At 39.8% G+C, this 17,733-nt stretch overlaps 1 protein-coding gene across 2 annotated transcripts in view; it reads right to left on the bottom strand.

Moving 5' to 3' along the window:
• The window catches only part of usp53b (ubiquitin specific peptidase 53b), a 68,003-nt gene that overhangs the window by 43,987 nt on the left and 6,283 nt on the right, over positions 1-17,733 (bottom strand). For both annotated transcript variants that reach the window (XM_057843103.1, XM_057843102.1), the window contains exons 2-3: positions 8,071-8,218; positions 4,287-4,453 (exon numbers count right to left, since the gene is read on the bottom strand). In XM_057843103.1, coding sequence (XP_057699086.1) covers positions 4,287-4,453; positions 8,071-8,155 — 252 coding nt within the window. In that variant the 5' untranslated portion in view covers positions 8,156-8,218. The remainder of the gene's footprint in view (positions 1-4,286; positions 4,454-8,070; positions 8,219-17,733) is intronic.

Genomic DNA, 17,733 nt, shown 5'->3' with positions numbered 1-17,733 from the left:
TCAGATGTTTTTAATTTATTGATTTCTGTTCTTTTCTGAAGATAGGAAACCTGAAATGCAGTGTTGTATAATCAAGGAAAGACAAAAACACAATTCCTTAATCTGAAATATATGTAGAATGACTATGCTCAATCCTTGTACTTAATACGTGTGTGTCAAATCTAACAAATGGTGCTTGGTAGAATGACAGGCATGTACACCATCTAATCCACTACTTCTCAGAGAGTGGGGCACCCATGGTGGCGCATGTGACCTAAGGGAAACATACTTCTTTGCCGTACTACAACCTAGGGCTGGGCGATATGGCATTAAGTACGTATCACGATAAATTGAGCAGATTTACCTCGATAACGATAAATGACGATAAATTCGCCCAAGCGGACTGTTATATAATTTAAAAAATTTGAATCAATGCATGGAATACAAATTAACCGTGTCTCGTTAAATTTATTTAACCAGCTTTCAATTTAACAATTGCACATGCAGTCTAAACATTAAGTATTAAAAAAATCTTGTAAACAATAAGAATTCTAGTGTGAACATTTATAACAGCTTGTATGACTTGAAAAATGTACATTATAAAAATCAATATGACGACTGTGCAAACATGTCATTCTAACACAAATGACTTGCAGCTTTAACAGTACACTTCAGACAACTTATTGGTAATGGCTGCTGTGACATAATATTCAACACAAGTGTTTACGTCAAGGTTTCAGGTTTTTTTTTTTTTTTCCGAAACATTTTTTAATACATGCACCCCCACACAGACACAACCAGATTAAAGCTGTATTGCGCTGATGCCAATGAAACATTTAAGGTTCTATGATGGCAGAATAAAGCAAACACATACAGAAAAATAGCTGTGGCCATTAAAATGTCATATTATATATAGGCTTCACTGTTGGATTATACTTTATGCTGAGTGGCAGTGCGTTACCATCATGAAAGCTTTCAGAGAAATCACACAGAGATGCCAAATAACGCGACATGATGATTGCTTCATGAAGTCCGTGCCCAGTCCACTCATTAATTTCAGCCATTTCGACAAGGTTAGAGCCGCTATCCGACTCTTTCACGTTAATTTGTAGCCGCTGTTAGCCGCTAGCGTTAGCCTGTGGCTTGGCTACCAGAAGTGAGCACTGAAAGCATCTTCTCCTGATATCGTCAGAACCAGGGAGGACAGCAGGTGAAAGCCCGTCTGGAATCCGACAAGAGTTTACTTAATGTCAGGTGAAAGTTTGGCGAAGCTAACTTAAACCCGACTCCATCCCGTTTACATGTAGCGTTAGCCGCTAGCGTTAGCCTACCGGGCTTCTGTTTGTTTGGCTTCCTGAAAACCACGTGACTCCATACGTAAGCACACTGTCTGCTTTCTTAAAGGGGAATGAACATAGCCGAACAACACAGAGTCAAAGCGGGATGAAAAGACTATATTTTCTTGTTTTATTAAATAACCGAATTTACCGACATGGTCAAAATTACCTCGGTCATCGTGAAGAATTTCGGTGCCGGTAAATTTTTGGTTTACCGCCCTGCTCTACTACAACCCCTAGCAAAAAGTATAGAATCACCAGTCTCGGACGAGCACTCACTCAGACATTTTAGCATGTAGAACAAACTCGGATAAAAAGCTTGAAAAAAATAATTAGTTTAAAAGTGCAACTCTTTAGCATTCAGAAACACTAAAATAAATTGTGGTGGTCAGTAAATGTGTTATGGCGGCAAGCCGCTAATGTGGATCCAAAACACACACCAGGAGATCAGTAGAGCGAATGTTTGTATTTTAATGAGTACAACAAAGGGAGCACTCTAGGAAACGCGAGTATAACAAAGTACAACTGAGAGAGCACGCTAGAAAACGCGAGTATATCAAAGTACAACTGAGAGAGCACCCAAGATGGCGTGAATATATCAGTACAAAATTCTAACTACAAAATCCAAAAGAGCACAAAAGTAAATAAGATCAAACCAGAACACGAACGAAGAATGTCGGGAATCACCGAGGATGACGAGCACACAGCGGTAAGCAAGGCAGGTAACAAGCATATGCAATAGTCCGACACTTGTGTATGGTGAAAGGACTCCTTAAATAATAAGTGCTCCTGATGCGTCGCAGGTGTGTTGTGCAGCCCCGCCCATCTAGTTGATTCATGTGCTGGAATGAAAGGAAAATAACTGAGAAGGCACACAAACGTGGCAAAATGTTAATTTTATAGAGCAAGTGCATGGAAATATATATGGAATCACTCCATTCTGAGGAAAAAAAATATGGAATCATGAGAAACAAGCAAAGAATTCTCAAAACACATCTCTAGTATTTAGTAGCACCACCTCTGGCTTTTATGACAGCTTGCAGTCTCTGAGGCATGGACTTGATGAGTACTCTTAATCAGTTTGGTGCCAACTCTCTTTGATTGTAGTTGCCAGATCATCCTTGCAGTTCGGAGCCTTTCTGTGGACCTTTTTTTCCAATTTCCACCACAGGTTATCAATAGGGTTGAGATCTGGGCTATTTGCAGGCCATGGCATTGACTGGATGAGTCTTTCTCCAAGGAATGCTTTAACACAGTGGTCTCAAACCGGTCCTCAAAGGGCCGCAGGGGGTACTGGATTTCATTCCAACCAAACGAGACAAATACCTTTTCACCAATCTGGTTTCTTACAAGTGTAATCAGTTGATTGCAATCAGGTGCTGCTTATGTTAGTAGAAACCTCATTGGTTGAACTGTTTGTGCTGGACCTGTTGGAACAAAAACCAGGACCCACTGCGGCCCTTTGTGGAGTCGGTTTGAGACCGCTGCTTTAACACTTTTAGCTCTGTGGCATGATGCATTGTCATCTTGGAAAATGACAAACATATTTTCAATTGAAGGGATAAGAAAGCTGTCTAAAATTTCAATGTAAACTTTTGCATTTATCGAAGATTTAACCACAGCCATCTCCCCAGTGCCTGACATGCAGCCTCATATCTTCAAGGACTGAGGGAATTTTAATGTCTTCTTCAGGCAGTCATCTTTGTAAATCTCACTGGAGCAGCAGCAAACAAAAGTTCCAGCATCATCACCTTGTCCAATGCAGATTCTCGACTCTTGACACCTTGTCCAATGCAGATTCTTGACTCCAAAGTATAGTTGGACACCTACTCAGTGAGTGGCAGTGGCGCTCTCATTTTCAGAGTGTGCAAAGTATATTTTAACCAAACAAGAGCAGACAGCAAAGAGCACTGGAGATACAAAGAGCTAGACGTGGATATATGACGAAGCGTATGTAGCGTTTGGCTTTTGGCTTTCACTTTTAATAGAATAACCAGTCTGCTTACTGTGTCTAAAAATGTTTGCAGCGGACAGCGGAAGGCCAAATCAATTAAGACATCACTTAAAGATATTAGATTATTATCACATTGATAAGCCACTTGATTGTTTTTCAGCGATAACGTGCCAAATATTGCCAAAAATTGTCCCTCTTTGTCAATGTTACATCAGTAAAACCCACAAGCACTGTTAGCATGCTACGTCCAAAATAACATCACACCATAGCAAAGGTGCTGATTCTGCCTGCAGCAAAAATTAAAAACTGTCCCGTTGTCCAATGACACAGTTGTTTTAGTTATTTTTTTTTCAGTCAAATTGTTTGGCATATTGTCTTCGTAAGTTAATTTTGCTAATCACTTTGAATTCGTTATTATTGATTGATTCATCAAATTTTATTTTTCAGTATCAAATGGTCAAAAAATGTACCTTGAGTGTGATTTTTACAGTTTTGATGTGACTTATTTTTTATTCGCGCAAATTGATGCGCTTTAAGTCTTTTGTGTTACAAACAAAACAATGTTAATAAAGTTGTACTTTATTCTAAGTTTATCTATATTACTTTTTTCCTTTAATATAAAAAAAGCACACAATTTTATGCAGAGGTGTACTTATAATAATAGCAAGGCGTAACAGAAAATAATTGAGGAGCACTGATCTTATCACTGAATGAAGTGATGACACATTCGATGACACATTCAGCCAAATACAGTAGTACTAGTGACAGTAAAACATGCATTAAGGCAGTTACTTTTCAAAAGTCAAAAATTAGACAGAGCAACTGAAGTAAGGACTAAATGAAAATGCTTTAGGGTTTTGTACCTACAGCAGATGAGTGTAGGAAAAGAAGACATAGTCACAAAAACAGCTTAAGAACAGTAAGCTAGTTTGAAACCAGCTATGCTAAATCCAGCTACTTTGTAGCTTTTCAAACATTGCATTAAGGAGTAAATAAGTTGAATAACGAGGGCTCACCTGAACAGCACTGTTCAAGAAGCAGCTGTTCTGCCCGGGCTCGTTCAAGAGACCTTTGGTGAGCGCCAGAGACAACATGCTGCCAGGCTGGTAGGACTTCTTCAGGCCTCCTCCTCCTCCGGGCTTCTTAAACATCTTCACCCATGCCATGGAGTTAGAGCTTGCAGCTAAAGAAGAAGAAAAGGTAAGTAAATGTTACAATAGAAAGTTTCAGTTTATTCACACATCAAAATACAGTACATGATCATACGCTAGCGGTTCACATGCTAAGATGGGCAAATAGGACACTCCAGCTTTTCATAGCTTTTAGCAGGGGAACAGTTGGACAACACACACACACACAATTAACAGTGGATAATTTCAAAATTCTGGTGATATTGGATTTGGTATGAGACACCAGTAGTGTTATTCAAAGAATCAGCATATTATGTATAGTAGCTATACATTGCTAGAAGATGAGTTTTGAGTTTTTTCTTAAAGATGGAGTGTGACATTTTAAGTGTTTCGTCCAGTTCATTCCAAATCTGTGGTCCTTTGCACACAATGCCAAAGCTTGTACACTTTAGCCTTCATTTTTTCCCTGTGATTTGATTTTTTTCTTCTGGTAGTATATGTATGCTGAGGAGTACAGATTGGGATGAGGTCATCTAATTTATGGTTTAGTCTATAGACGATCTGATACATTACAAAAGCATTTTAGTAGTAGTTGTGGTCTTTAAGCCTCAGAAGGTGGTGATGGTGAAAAATTATTTTAGTTGGAGCATTAAACTCAGACCATGTTAGGGCACGTATGACTTTTTTTTAGTATTTCAAGCTTTTTTAGATAAGTTGGATATGTGTTGCACCATATGATATTACAGTGTTGTAAATGTGTTTCAAATAAAGATTTATACAAAATGACAAGTACAGAGAGTGGGAGATAATGTCTCAGTTTAAAAAAAAGAGCAGCATATTTTGACAGTTTATTTGTAAGATCATCAATATGTTTTCTAAAATTAAGGCACTCATCAATATGGACCCCCAGGAATTGTGTAGAGTTGACTCTTTCAATGTTTTCTCCGTTTCTGTTTAGGCAGATTTGTTTAGTGGCTTGTTTTTTATGGGAGCGAAACACAATGTAATTTGTTTTATTGATATTTAGAGATAGTTCATTAAATTTTAACCATGTGTCTATTTTCTCTAATTAAGTATTTATCATTTGCTCAAGTGCAGTTGGATTTTTATGGGAAAAGAACAAATTTGTATCGTCAGCAAATATTACTTTATGTAAAACGGATGAGGAATTAACAAAATCATTAATATACTGGTTGAAAAGGAGCGGCCCTAAGATGGAGCCCTGGGGGACTCCATGTTTGATGAGTTTGTATGATGATTTAGAATTATTAATGTTGACATACTTATGCCGTCCAGACCTGTCCTGGAGTTTAGATGGTATGCATTTTAGAAATATTAGTAGCTATTCTCTGTCCTCTTTGTAGTTATGTTTTCAGCAACAGTGAAAAACCTAGGGCACACGGGGCACATACAAACCTATAACAGTATTTGATCCAGTGAGCCATGCAACTCCCAAAATGAATAATAACTCAGAAGAATCTCATCCATTATTTGGTGCTGTATGATTGAATCCTCACATCACCAGAATCTTTTTTTTTTCAGGAAATTAAAAACAAAACGTCTTTTTTAGGACTGATACCGATTATTAGTAGTTAGAGGGGGCTGATAACCGATTTTTTGGAGCCGATATTCATTTGCAGTTAAAATGTAAAAAAATGGCGTAAAAATTGAATAATGCTATTACTGAACTTCATTGAAATACCTAAAGCATTGTTTACTGAATCACAAAAATGGAAAATAATAGCTCCATAAGTGCCTGGATTTCCTAGACTCATAAATATCGCTTATAAAGTTGAATAAAAGGTCGAATGAATAGCCCTCGGAATTTTTTCCACAGAAAATACAATCCAACAAAAATATAGGGAGTTCTCGGGCTCCGCAGCACCTCTTGTCAAGTTGAATAAAAACTTAGATATGAGCTCCCAGAATTTTTCCACAATAAATAAAATAAATTTTTAATATAACTGAAATAATTTAACTTTGTCTTAACTTCAAACAAAGTGCAGGAGTTCTCAGAGTATCCATTTGAGCCGAAATGAATCAGTTAAATTGATTTTTTCATATCCGCCGGTCAGATTTTAAAAAATAAATAAAGGCAGATACCAATTTACGTCAAATTTCCAAATATCGGCGTCAATCTCTACTGCATATACTGTTGTGTACGTTTATTTTTCTCCTTAGATACTGTAGTTACACATTGTATCATAAGAGATTTTTTTTTTTAAAAATTGTATGATAATAATAATTTAAAAAATGTAAGTAAAATTGTAATATTGGTGAAGATGTTTTGCGGTGTTCTCTGACAATTACTATTTTTTATGTCCATTCCAGCTTATTCTTCAGAACTACTTTAACAATACCATGATTTGGTCTGTCGACAAATTATTATTATATAAACACATGACTGTTACTTTTTATGCATTACTTTTATTGCTGCAACGATTAATCGATTAACTCGAGTTATTCGATTACAAAAAAGATTCTAATTAAAATTTTGCTGATTTGAGTATTTGTTTAACTAAAGTGGCATTGTAATGATTTGTTTTGACAGTGTTGGCATTTAGTTTTATTGATTTGGGCAGATAAACTGCCTTCTAATGGCAAAAGTGAATACGACATAACTCATTTCAAATGGGTGAATCCAGCTGCTTCCTGCTAAGACCAACATAAGCTAAATTTTTTGTTTGAGCTAATGTTTTTTTTTTTTTTTTTTAATGCAGTCTTAATTTAGTATATATATATATATATATATATATATATATATATATATATATATATATATACATAGCCGTTTTTTTGTGGGAATATGTGTTTGAACCATTTGTTTAGAGCATTGTAAAAAAAAATAAAAAATAAAAAAATGCATTTTATAGCATTTAAGCTAGCATATTTTAGCTATGTAAATTAGCCAATTGTTCTTTTGTTGTACTTAGTTCCTCATTTCCTCATTTATTTATTTTTTTATACCGTTTTAGGCTCAGCTCAGGGATTTTAATTTTTTATGTTCCTTACCTGATTACTCGATTAGTCGAACCAACTAGTTCATCGATTAATCGACTACTAAAATAGCAGATGCAGCGCTAATTACTTTTTTTTTGTATGGCTAATCTTGTTAATTCAAAATATTTACTGAGTGAGATTCAATCAATCACACCCTCATAGTCACCATTATTTTGCTTATTTTATATTGTTCCAAAAGAATATCTTCTATTATCTGACATCATTTTAAAATCTAAAAATGTAATGTTTTGCAGCAAAGAAAGAAATTATGAATGCCTCAACTATATGTGACTGAGTCAGCAGTGCCTTAAATATCACAGCTTTTACATTCTCGATTATTTCAAGATTCAAATTTTTCCTCTTCATTATATTTGCATCAGTAGCCTCGGGACATGATGAATTCGACAAATTATTATGTTTTTATTTTCTTAAAACCTGTGCTGCCCACCCAATACGGTGCTGAATGTATTGTTGTCCAATATTGTCAGTGTATTCCATGTTGTATAAGGGAGCACACATGCTACACTCAGAAGGATTATTATTATCGTTACTGCATGGCACCATAAGTAGAAGTGGATATAAATTCATGTTGGACACAGTTTATTTCATGACATCACTAATCCAAATGACTGAATTGGACGCATGCCACGTGAATCATCATGACCTCTACCTTCTCCCGACTGTGGGGGGGACTTGCTGCCGTTGGACATGATGGGATGTGGGAGCTGGTTGGTCTTTGGCTCCATCCATCTCATCACCACGCTTCAGCCACAGGGCATCTTCATATACACGCCTCTATGCATTGAAAGGCAACTGGGCTGAAAGGTAGAACAATTGTTTGAACGTTACATTCAAGACATACAGAAATTTTCTTGTATACAGTACCCTCTTGTATTACACACCAAAATTGCCTTTCAAAAGATGATTTTGTTTTTTTGTGTAATATCCTTGTGTATTTTTTGCGTAAATAGAAGTTCTCTGACCGCTAACAATTTCGCCTTTCAACATTAAAGTGCCTGTGACACGAAAAAGCATATTTAGTTCATAATACACGCTGTATTTTATGCTCTTGAATGAAATGGACCGCTTGGATGTTTGTGGTAGCGATCGCTATATTTATTTAGTTTTTTTGAATACCGCGCCATGAAAATGAGTGACTTCCGGCAACAGTCTCAAGTTGAGAAAGAGGGCGCTGTGACGTGTACGGAGGAAGGAGTCCTCTTCACTCTACAGCCGTACTGTTGTATGAGAAGGACTAAGGATTCAGCTGATTTTGCGGATTAATATGTTTATTTTTCGCATCACGCCAGCCAAACGGCTGCAGAAAAATCTTGTTGTAGGAGGGAGAGGCGTGTGCGCCTTTTTGGGGTTTCAAAAGGTTCCCATTCACCGGTGTATTTTGGCCAAAACAAGCCCTACTACTTTGGGACCATAGGACTTACGAGGAAGTGAGTAAACATCGTGTTTTGTATTATGTCAAATACTGAGATCATTTTAACATGTAGGTGGCTTGCATTTTGTGGCTGATATGGTCCTTGCCCCCTCGGCCGACGACCGGCGGCTTCTCGCACATCCCCCCGCCGGGAGAGCATTATACTCGGCTTTTTCCCCTCTTCATGTGCCCGGCGTTCTGTCAAATTTTCCGACCGATCAGAAATTGCAACTTTGAGTTAAAAATAGCCCCGAATACAGCGATTACAAAGTAAACAGTACAAACTTTAATAAAGGACTACTTACGTTTGCTCATGGATTGGCATGCCATTGTCATTGATTAGCAGCGGTTATTGTCCAGCTGCTTCCCTGGCGAGATCCCCTGTCCGTAGTAGCTAGGAACTAGCTGTAAATTGCTCTCCGCCGGGCGGTTTGCCCATCGACAAAGACAATCGACAACCCAGTCGTCATGTGAAATTATCCGGGCTAGTTATGTGTGATTTTCCGCTTCAAAGACTTTGAAACATCATTCGGTTCGGGTTAGCATGTTGGCTAGCTGTCACACCTCTTGGTTTGTTTACATTCTCCGAAGCCGGGGTGAAGTCGACAGTTTTGACCATTATGGAGTCATTTTGCCATGTCGTCTTGGATAAATGGATTTTTATTATTTCACATTCCATTTAGCACAAGACTGTTATTTGTCATGACCATGCCATTTTGTAGCTATTGGGGAAAAATACTTGGATAAAAAATAATATCATGACAGGAGACAACAAGTTGGCGGATCGTAAGGCCACATAACAACTTTTTTTTTAAAGTTGCCTTTATGTGCGTCTACGCTTCACTCTGAGGGCCGATTCCAGAATTTCTGTCACCTGCAAAATTGTTGACACAGCACTTGTATTGGATCCTATTAGACGCTGTCAATTGTGCCTGTGACTGTAGCATAAAATATCAACGGCGTGCACATTGTGAAATGAAACATGTATTCTAACGGCCAGATGGTCACAAAATATTCTTTGCAAATGCTAACCCCCGCTAACTACAACAAGTAGTAATGCAGAGGGACAAAACCTGTATTACACCTAATTTTAAGGTTTTGATTTTGTTACCTATGAGAAGTATTAAAGCAACCACCATCATAAACATACTGTTAAATTTCCTCTGGGACAAGAAAAACAGATACGGGAATTATGAACAGCCAACAATCGATTCGACAGTGCAGGTGTACCCAATAAAGTGACTAGTGACTGTTTCAAACAATATCAGCAATCGCACAAATGACCGGAATTCAAACAGTGCATTGAAATGAAGATTTTTAAATGGATCATTCATCTAAAATCAGCCAGTGAGTCAGTGGTGCCATACGATCCGGTGAGGAAGAGCACATTTAAAAATTTTAACAAGCTTTGCACTGGAACATTAATCTTTTATGGCCATAATGAATTATCAGTTTGATGGGATGAGGAAGGGGAGCTCCCATCAATAATAATAGAAAGCTCTTCTATTCCAAATGACACTTTTGACTTATGGCAGTCTGGGGTGTAATAAATGCAAAAAGATTGAAAGATTGAAATCAATGATGAAAGAAGATATACTGTACATATGTATGTATGTATGTATGTATATATATATGTGTGAAAAAATTAGGACACGCCATTAAATATTCAGTTCTTTATTAAGAAATGTTCACATATCAATGTCCGATCTAGTTTTGCTTTATCTCCGGAAAAGAAAGTGATTTAATAGCAGGTAAACAAAGAAAATTAACATTTTATTATTGTTTTACTCATTAAACCAAATTTATCAACAAAAATGCATATTCTAACTGAGGAAAAAATTAGCAAACCCTGCCACCTAATAGCTAGTGTTACCCCCTTTGGCTGAAATAACCAGTGAGACGTTTTTTGTAGCCATGTCTTTGACATTGGTCTGAAAAAAGTTTGCCCACTACTCAACGCAGAATACTTCCAGATGTGAGATGTTTGAGGGGCTTCTTGCATGTACAGCCTGTTTCAAGTCACCCCACAGCATCTCAATGGGATTAAGATCTGGTCTTTGACGCGGCCATTTCAGGACTCATTTCCTCCTTTTCAGCTAGTCCTTGGTGGATTTACTGGTATGTTTTGGGTCATTGCCGTGTTGCTGGGTCCAGTTTCGCTTCAGCTTCAATTTTTTTCACAGATGATCTCACATGTTCCTCAAGCACCCTCTGACACACAATAGAATTCATGGTGGATTCTATGATGGTGAGCTGGCCAGGTCCTGCTGCATCAAATCATCCCCAAAGCATGACACTTCACCTCCATGCTTCAGAGTTGGTATGAGGTTCTGTTCCTAGAATGCTGTATTGTGTTTTTACTAAAGGTGTCAAACGATTGAAATTTTTAATCGAGTTAATTACAGCTCAAAAATCAATTAATCGTAATTAATCGCATTTCAAACCATCTATAAAATATGCCATATTTTTCTGTAAATTATTGTTGGAATGGAAAGATAAGACCGAGATGGATATATTCATTTAACATACGGTACATAAGTACTGTATTTCTTTATTATAACAATAAATCAACAAGATGGCATTACCATTATTAACATTCTGTTAAAGCGATCCATGGATAGAAAGACTTGTAGTTCTTAAAAGATAAATAAAAATAATAAATAAAATACATAAATATATAAATAAATAAAATATATAAATATTTATAAAAATGTATAGAAAATAAATAAAAGATAATAACTAGTTATAGAAATTTTATATTAAAACCCCTCTTCATGTTTTCGTTTTAATCAAATTTGTAAAATTTTCAATCAAAAAATAAACTAGTAGCTCGCCATTGTTGATGTCAATAATTACTTACACAATGCTCATGGGTGCTGAAACCTATAAAATCAGTCGCACCCAAGCGCCAGCAGAGGGGGGTAAAACTCTGAAAAACACAACAAGTACACCTTTCACTTTGCTGTCCTTTTAATATGTTTGAGCGGGGCATTTGTGCGTTAATTGCGTCAAATATTTTAACAGGATTAATTTTAAAAATTAATTACCGCTCGTTAACACGATAATTTTGACAGTCCTAGTTTTTACACTAAACATGTCCTCTGTTCCAATTTTAGATTCATTTGTCCAAAGAACATTGTTCCAGAAGTCCTGGTCTTTGTCTACGTTTACTCTGGCAAACAGTCTGGCTTTCATGTTTTTATTGGAGAGAAAAGGTTTCCTCCTTGCACACCTCCCATGAAGGTTAAACTTGTGAAGTCTCTTTCTGATTGTAGAAGCATGCCCTTTCACATCAACAATAGCAAAAGCCTGCTGTAGGTCCTGTGATGACGTTTTAGCGTTTTTGGGAACTTCTTTTATCATCTTGCGGTCTGCTCTCGGGGTGAACTTGCTTGGACGCCCAGACCTGGGCATGTTGGCCGTTGCATTGAATGTTTTGAATGTAGACTATTTTCCGGACAGTGGAATGGCCGATTTTATATTCTTTTGAGATTTTTTGAAATCCCTTACCAGACTCCTAAGCATCTACAATCTTCTTTCTGAAAGCCTCAGATGGCTCCTTTGATCTCACCATGGTGTTTTCACTCACTTCAACAGTCAGTCACTGTTGAAAGTATTCTGCGTTGAGGAGTGGGGCAAACTTTCTTCAGACCGATGTCAAAGACCGATGACTGGTAGATGACTACAAAAAGCGTCTACAGAAGTTATTTCAGCCTATCAGGTATCCTAACTTTTTCCTCAGTTAGATAATGCATTTTTTTGGGGGGATAAATTTAGTTTAATGAGTAAAACAATGTTAATTTTTGTTGTTTACCTGCTATTAAATCACTTTCTTTTCCAGAGATAAAGAAAAACAAGATCAGACATTGATATGTAAACATTTCTTAATAAAGAACTGAATATTTAATGGAGTGTAGAGCTGAAACGAATACTCGAGCAACTCGTGTAACTCGAGTTTAAAAACTGATCCGAGTAATTTTATTCACCTCGAGGAATCGTTTAATTTTGCCAGCTCTAAGCATCACGTTTTGCCCGGACTACTTTTATTCCGTGACAATGCGCTGATGTCACGTGCGTAGAGGAAGAAACAATAAAAAAATATAAAAAACCTTTCTGCAGCCGACAGCCGCTACAAACTAGTACGCAGACATTGCTAAAAAGTAAAAACTAGCCCGCAAGATGCTATGGTGGTAGCAGGTAGCATCTGATGCGTCTCATAGATATCACATGTATGTTGAACTAGATGCGAAATGACAGAGTCAGCGGTGTTGGTAAACAGTCGCCATCTTAAAGCAGTACACTTCTCAGCGCTAATAAATACGATTAACGTTACTGTCACTCGCTCACGTAATGTTAGCCCTGCGGAGGGCTAGGTTTCTATTGATTATGACCACTGTCTATGCGTGGCAAACGTGTCTTACATACAGGCTTTATTTAATCTGTGAAAACATAGCATTGTAGAGAGAAATGGGAACTTGTGGAATGACAACAACAACTGGAAGGCACGTCTCTCGCTCTACCGCACCTCCCTCACCCCCGCACGTCACGCGGTGCATTCAGGAACGCATGCAAATATCCCCGCCATATTATAACCTGGTATGTTACAATAGACCCAACTCACCTACGTCACAAAATGACGTGTCGCTGTATCCGGCCGCCATATTGTCCGTATTTTTTAGACTTATTCTCATTGTTTTCAATTAGTCGTGCAAGTTATAGAGCAATTCATGGAAGCCCCGGTGTTATCTGACGCTGTAAACTCATTGGATGCGTTGCATAAAAGGCGTTATGTGGAAAAGCTTCAGTTTATCTATTTGCCAGATCCATATTTGATGCCTAAATCGATGTTTTTCGACCTGCTGTCTTCGCCGTCTTTGCCTGACATCTGCTAGCTACCCTGATATTTACAACTATCTTGTCCACACAAAATCAGCCTATTCTCACGAAAGTTTGAAAAACTTTAAGAGCTTGGAGGCTTATAAATACTTCGTTGCTGGTTGGGTGAAACAGGTCCTCGTCTACGAAAATTCGGCAGGAATCTATCGTGTGCTCGGGAAGGTGAGTTACGAAATGTTCAATTCAAAATCTTTTGTTCTTGCTAACATCCACTGTCAATTCTAATGTATTTCATGTCATTTGTCAATGGAGCTAGGGCTTTTAATGTTTATATGGTTTAGTGATAGCACTCTCACTACATACATATATAATATGTAATAAATATGAAGTGCGATAGCACTACTCCAGATTGTCCCTAGTTGAATTTATTTTTTGGCTTTTGACCTCAATAGTGAAATTGTAAATTAGTTGTATGACAACTGTCTGATTATCCCCTTATAATTATATATTTTCAGGTAGTTCATTCACAACGTCTGAGTGTATGTTGTCGGCGATTAGCCTAGCAATGATCTTAATTGTGGTTGTCAGCCCAAAACCCTCTAAATATATATTAAATGCATCTTACCAGATATAAAATGACTACTACATAATTTGTGGTAGTCGTTTGGAGCCCAGTTTTCTCGTCGAATTGCAGCAGTCAATCTCGGTCTCCTCTCCGGGTCTCTCGGAATACGGTAAATTTCAAGTCTCTCTGTCTATCTTCTCTGTTTTTGCAACCGACCGCCACACACGACTTCACCATTTTGATTATTAATGTTAACGAGCAGAAAAACACGCCATAATAGTGTCATGTTTATGTGCCTTCTCAGTTCTTTTCTTTCCTTTCCAGCACATTATGCAGCTGGATGGGCGGGGCTGTGCTGCACACCTGTGGCACATTTGGAGCGCTCATTATTTAAGGACTCCTGTCACCGTCTGCGAGTGTCGGACTATTGCATTTGCTTGTTACCTGCTTTGCTTACCGCTGTGTGCTCATCGTCACCCTTGGTGCTTCCCGACATTCTTCGATCGTGTTCTGGTTTGATCTCATTTACCTTTGTGTTTTATTGGGATTTTGTAATTATAATTTTGTACTGTTATATTCACGCCATTTTGGCGTGCTCTCTCAGTTGTATTTTCTTACTCGCGTTTTCTAGCGTGCTCTCTCAGTTGTATTTTCTGACCCGCGTTTTCTAGCGTGCTCTCTGTTGTATTTTCTTACCCGCGTTACTTAGCGTGCTCTCTCAGTTGTATTTTCTTACTCGCGTTACTTTGGCGTGCTCCCTTTGTTCTCGTTTTTTGTAATAAATACTTCTAATTTCAAAGTCTGTGTTTGGATCCATATTGTAACATAACAGAATAGTCCGACCATGGATCCCACAGATTCTGAAAGTACTCGTCTTGTAATCGCCTGTCACGGTCACGTGATCAGCCAGCACGAACAGTCACTGCGTGAACTAGCAAACGCGATCGGCTCGCTAATTACACGAGTAGAAAAGATGACGTCACCTTCACAGTCTTGTGGCATAGTTGACGCTGCGGTGGCGCCCGATCAGCTCCCTCCCTCTTCGATGGGTCCGCCGGCGTCCTTTCGGGAGCCGGTGTTGCCACACCCCCATCGATATGAGGGAGAACCCGGTGCTTGCCGACAATTTTTGCACCAGTGCTCCCTTGTTTTTGACCAACAGCCATACACATTTGCGAGTGATAGCTCCCGTGTAGCATATGCCATGAGTCTCCTCGCCGGTAAAGCTGCTACGTGGGCCATGGCGGTAAGCAACTCTACACCCACGATCCGTCAGTCATACGAGACTTTTAAGACTGAGTTTATGAGGGTTTTTGACCATCCGGTTAAAGGCAAGGAGGCAGGCAGCCGCCTGCTGGATTTTTTTCAAGGCGATCTGTCTGTGGCGGACTACTCCATTCAGTTCCGCATTTTGGCCGCGGAGTGCGGTTATGGCGAAACGGCTCTGTGTGGTATTTTTCGGCGGGGGCTGTCGCCTGCTGTCAAAGATGAGTTGGCGGCCCGGGATGATTCATCGGGTCTGGAGGACCTGATTTCTCTGTCCGTGCTTTTGGACAATCGTCTGAAGGAGCGCGAGAGGGAACGAGCCATGGAGACTCGGGGACGTCGTTGGCCTTCGCCGCGGGGCGGCCCGACAGCGGACCGTGCAGATGGCTTCGTCGAGCCGTCATTTGTCTCCACGCCGACGCGGGGTCCAGGCTCGACAGGAGTGGAGCCTATGCGACTCGGTGGCGGTCGTCTTTCTGCAGCGGAGCGACGGAGACGGATGACAACGGGTTTGTGTCTGTACTGCGGCTTGCCGGGGCACCATGTCGCCGCCTGTGACGCGATCCCTTCAGGTCGCCTCGGATCTTCGGCCGCTGGGGCTCCCCTCGCCCGAGGGGGAACGAGATTCAGGCATGACCGCAGTCCATCGAACGAGTTGCCTCGCGACAAATTAAATGAACCAATACACCCTCGAGGTGATTTGAGACTGCAACTGCCGGGAGAGGTGTCATATAGTGGGATTAATTTTAGGTTTACTGCTTTAGTTGATTCGGGGGCGGATGACTGCTTTATAGACCGAAGTGTTGTTGACGCTCTTAAATGTCCGTTGATAAAACTAGCTCGGCCTAAAAAGGTTTTAGATCTCGATGGGCGACCCCTGGCGGACGTGAGATTTATTACGCCTCCGCTCAAAACAAAGCTTTCCGGTAATCATTTTGAGATCCGTAGTTTTTTAGTGATGCCGTGCAAGTCGGCTCCAGTTGTACTTGGGCTCCCCTGGTTAAAAGTGCATAACCCTAATATTGATTGGGCCAAGACACAAGTAGTGACGTGGAGCTCATTTTGTTATGCGCACTGCTTACGTTCTGCATGTTTACTTCCTGGTCAAACGCAGGCGGCCATCGAGCCGGTCAATTTGGAGAATGTTCCGGCCGAATATCATGACCTCCAGCACGTTTTTAGCGAAGAGCGTGCCAAGACCCTGCCACCGCACCGTCCGTACGACTGTGCAATTGAATTATTGCCTAATGCCGCGTTGCCTAGCTCTAGATTATACCAGGTCTCTAAACCGGAACAAGAGGCAATGAGGGAATACATCTCCTCTTCCTTGGCTGCTGGCCTTATTCGCCCGTCATCTTCTCCTTTGGGGGCGGGGTTTTTCTTCGTCGGCAAAAAAGATGGGGGTCTTAGGCCGTGTATCGACTATCGGGGTCTCAACGAGATCACTATCAAAAATAAATATCCGCTGCCGTTGTTGGATTCGGCTTTTGCTCCGTTGAAATCAGCCACAGTATTCACCAAATTAGACTTGCGCAGCGCTTACCACTTAGTCAGGATTCGTGAGGGAGACGAGTGGAAAACCGCTTTCAAAACCCCGCTCGGGCATTTCGAGTACCTGGTCATGCCTTTCGGCCTAACTAACGCACCTGCTGTTTTTCAGAGCCTCATAAATGATATATTGCGTGACATGCTAAATGTGTTCTGTTTTGTTTATTTAGATGACATTCTGATATTTTCTAGAAGCCTGCAGGAACATCACCAACATGTCCGCATGGTTCTGCAAAGACTACTAGAAAATAAACTGTTTGTCAAAGCTGAAAAGTGTGAGTTCCACCAAGGGTCAATCCAGTTTCTTGGTTTTATTGTGGAAAAAGGGCAGCTACGACCTGACCCAGCTAAAATTAAGGCAGTAGCAGAATGGCCGACTCCCACTTCACGTAAGCAATTACAAAGATTCCTTGGGTTTGCCAATTTTTATAGGCGTTTTATCCAAAATTATAGTATGAGGGCTGAGCCCCTGACCAGGCTGACCTCTAACAAACGCCCCTTTGTGTGGTCTCCAGTGGCAGAGGCCGCATTCGTAAGTCTTAAACGGTCATTCACGAGCTCGCCCGTCCTTGTCCATGCTGACCCAGATCTTCCTTTTGTGGTCGAGGTTGACGCGTCGAGTTCCGGAGTGGGGGCAATCCTGTCCCAGAGGTCTTCAGTCGACCAGAAACTGCACCCCTGTGCCT

This window comes from Corythoichthys intestinalis, chromosome 8 (assembly GCF_030265065.1).
Source record: "Corythoichthys intestinalis isolate RoL2023-P3 chromosome 8, ASM3026506v1, whole genome shotgun sequence".
In the NCBI taxonomy this organism is placed as follows: domain Eukaryota; kingdom Metazoa; phylum Chordata; class Actinopteri; order Syngnathiformes; family Syngnathidae; genus Corythoichthys; species Corythoichthys intestinalis.
The sequence above is the reverse complement of the archived record's forward strand: the minus strand, read 5'-3'. Positions and strand labels throughout refer to the sequence as shown.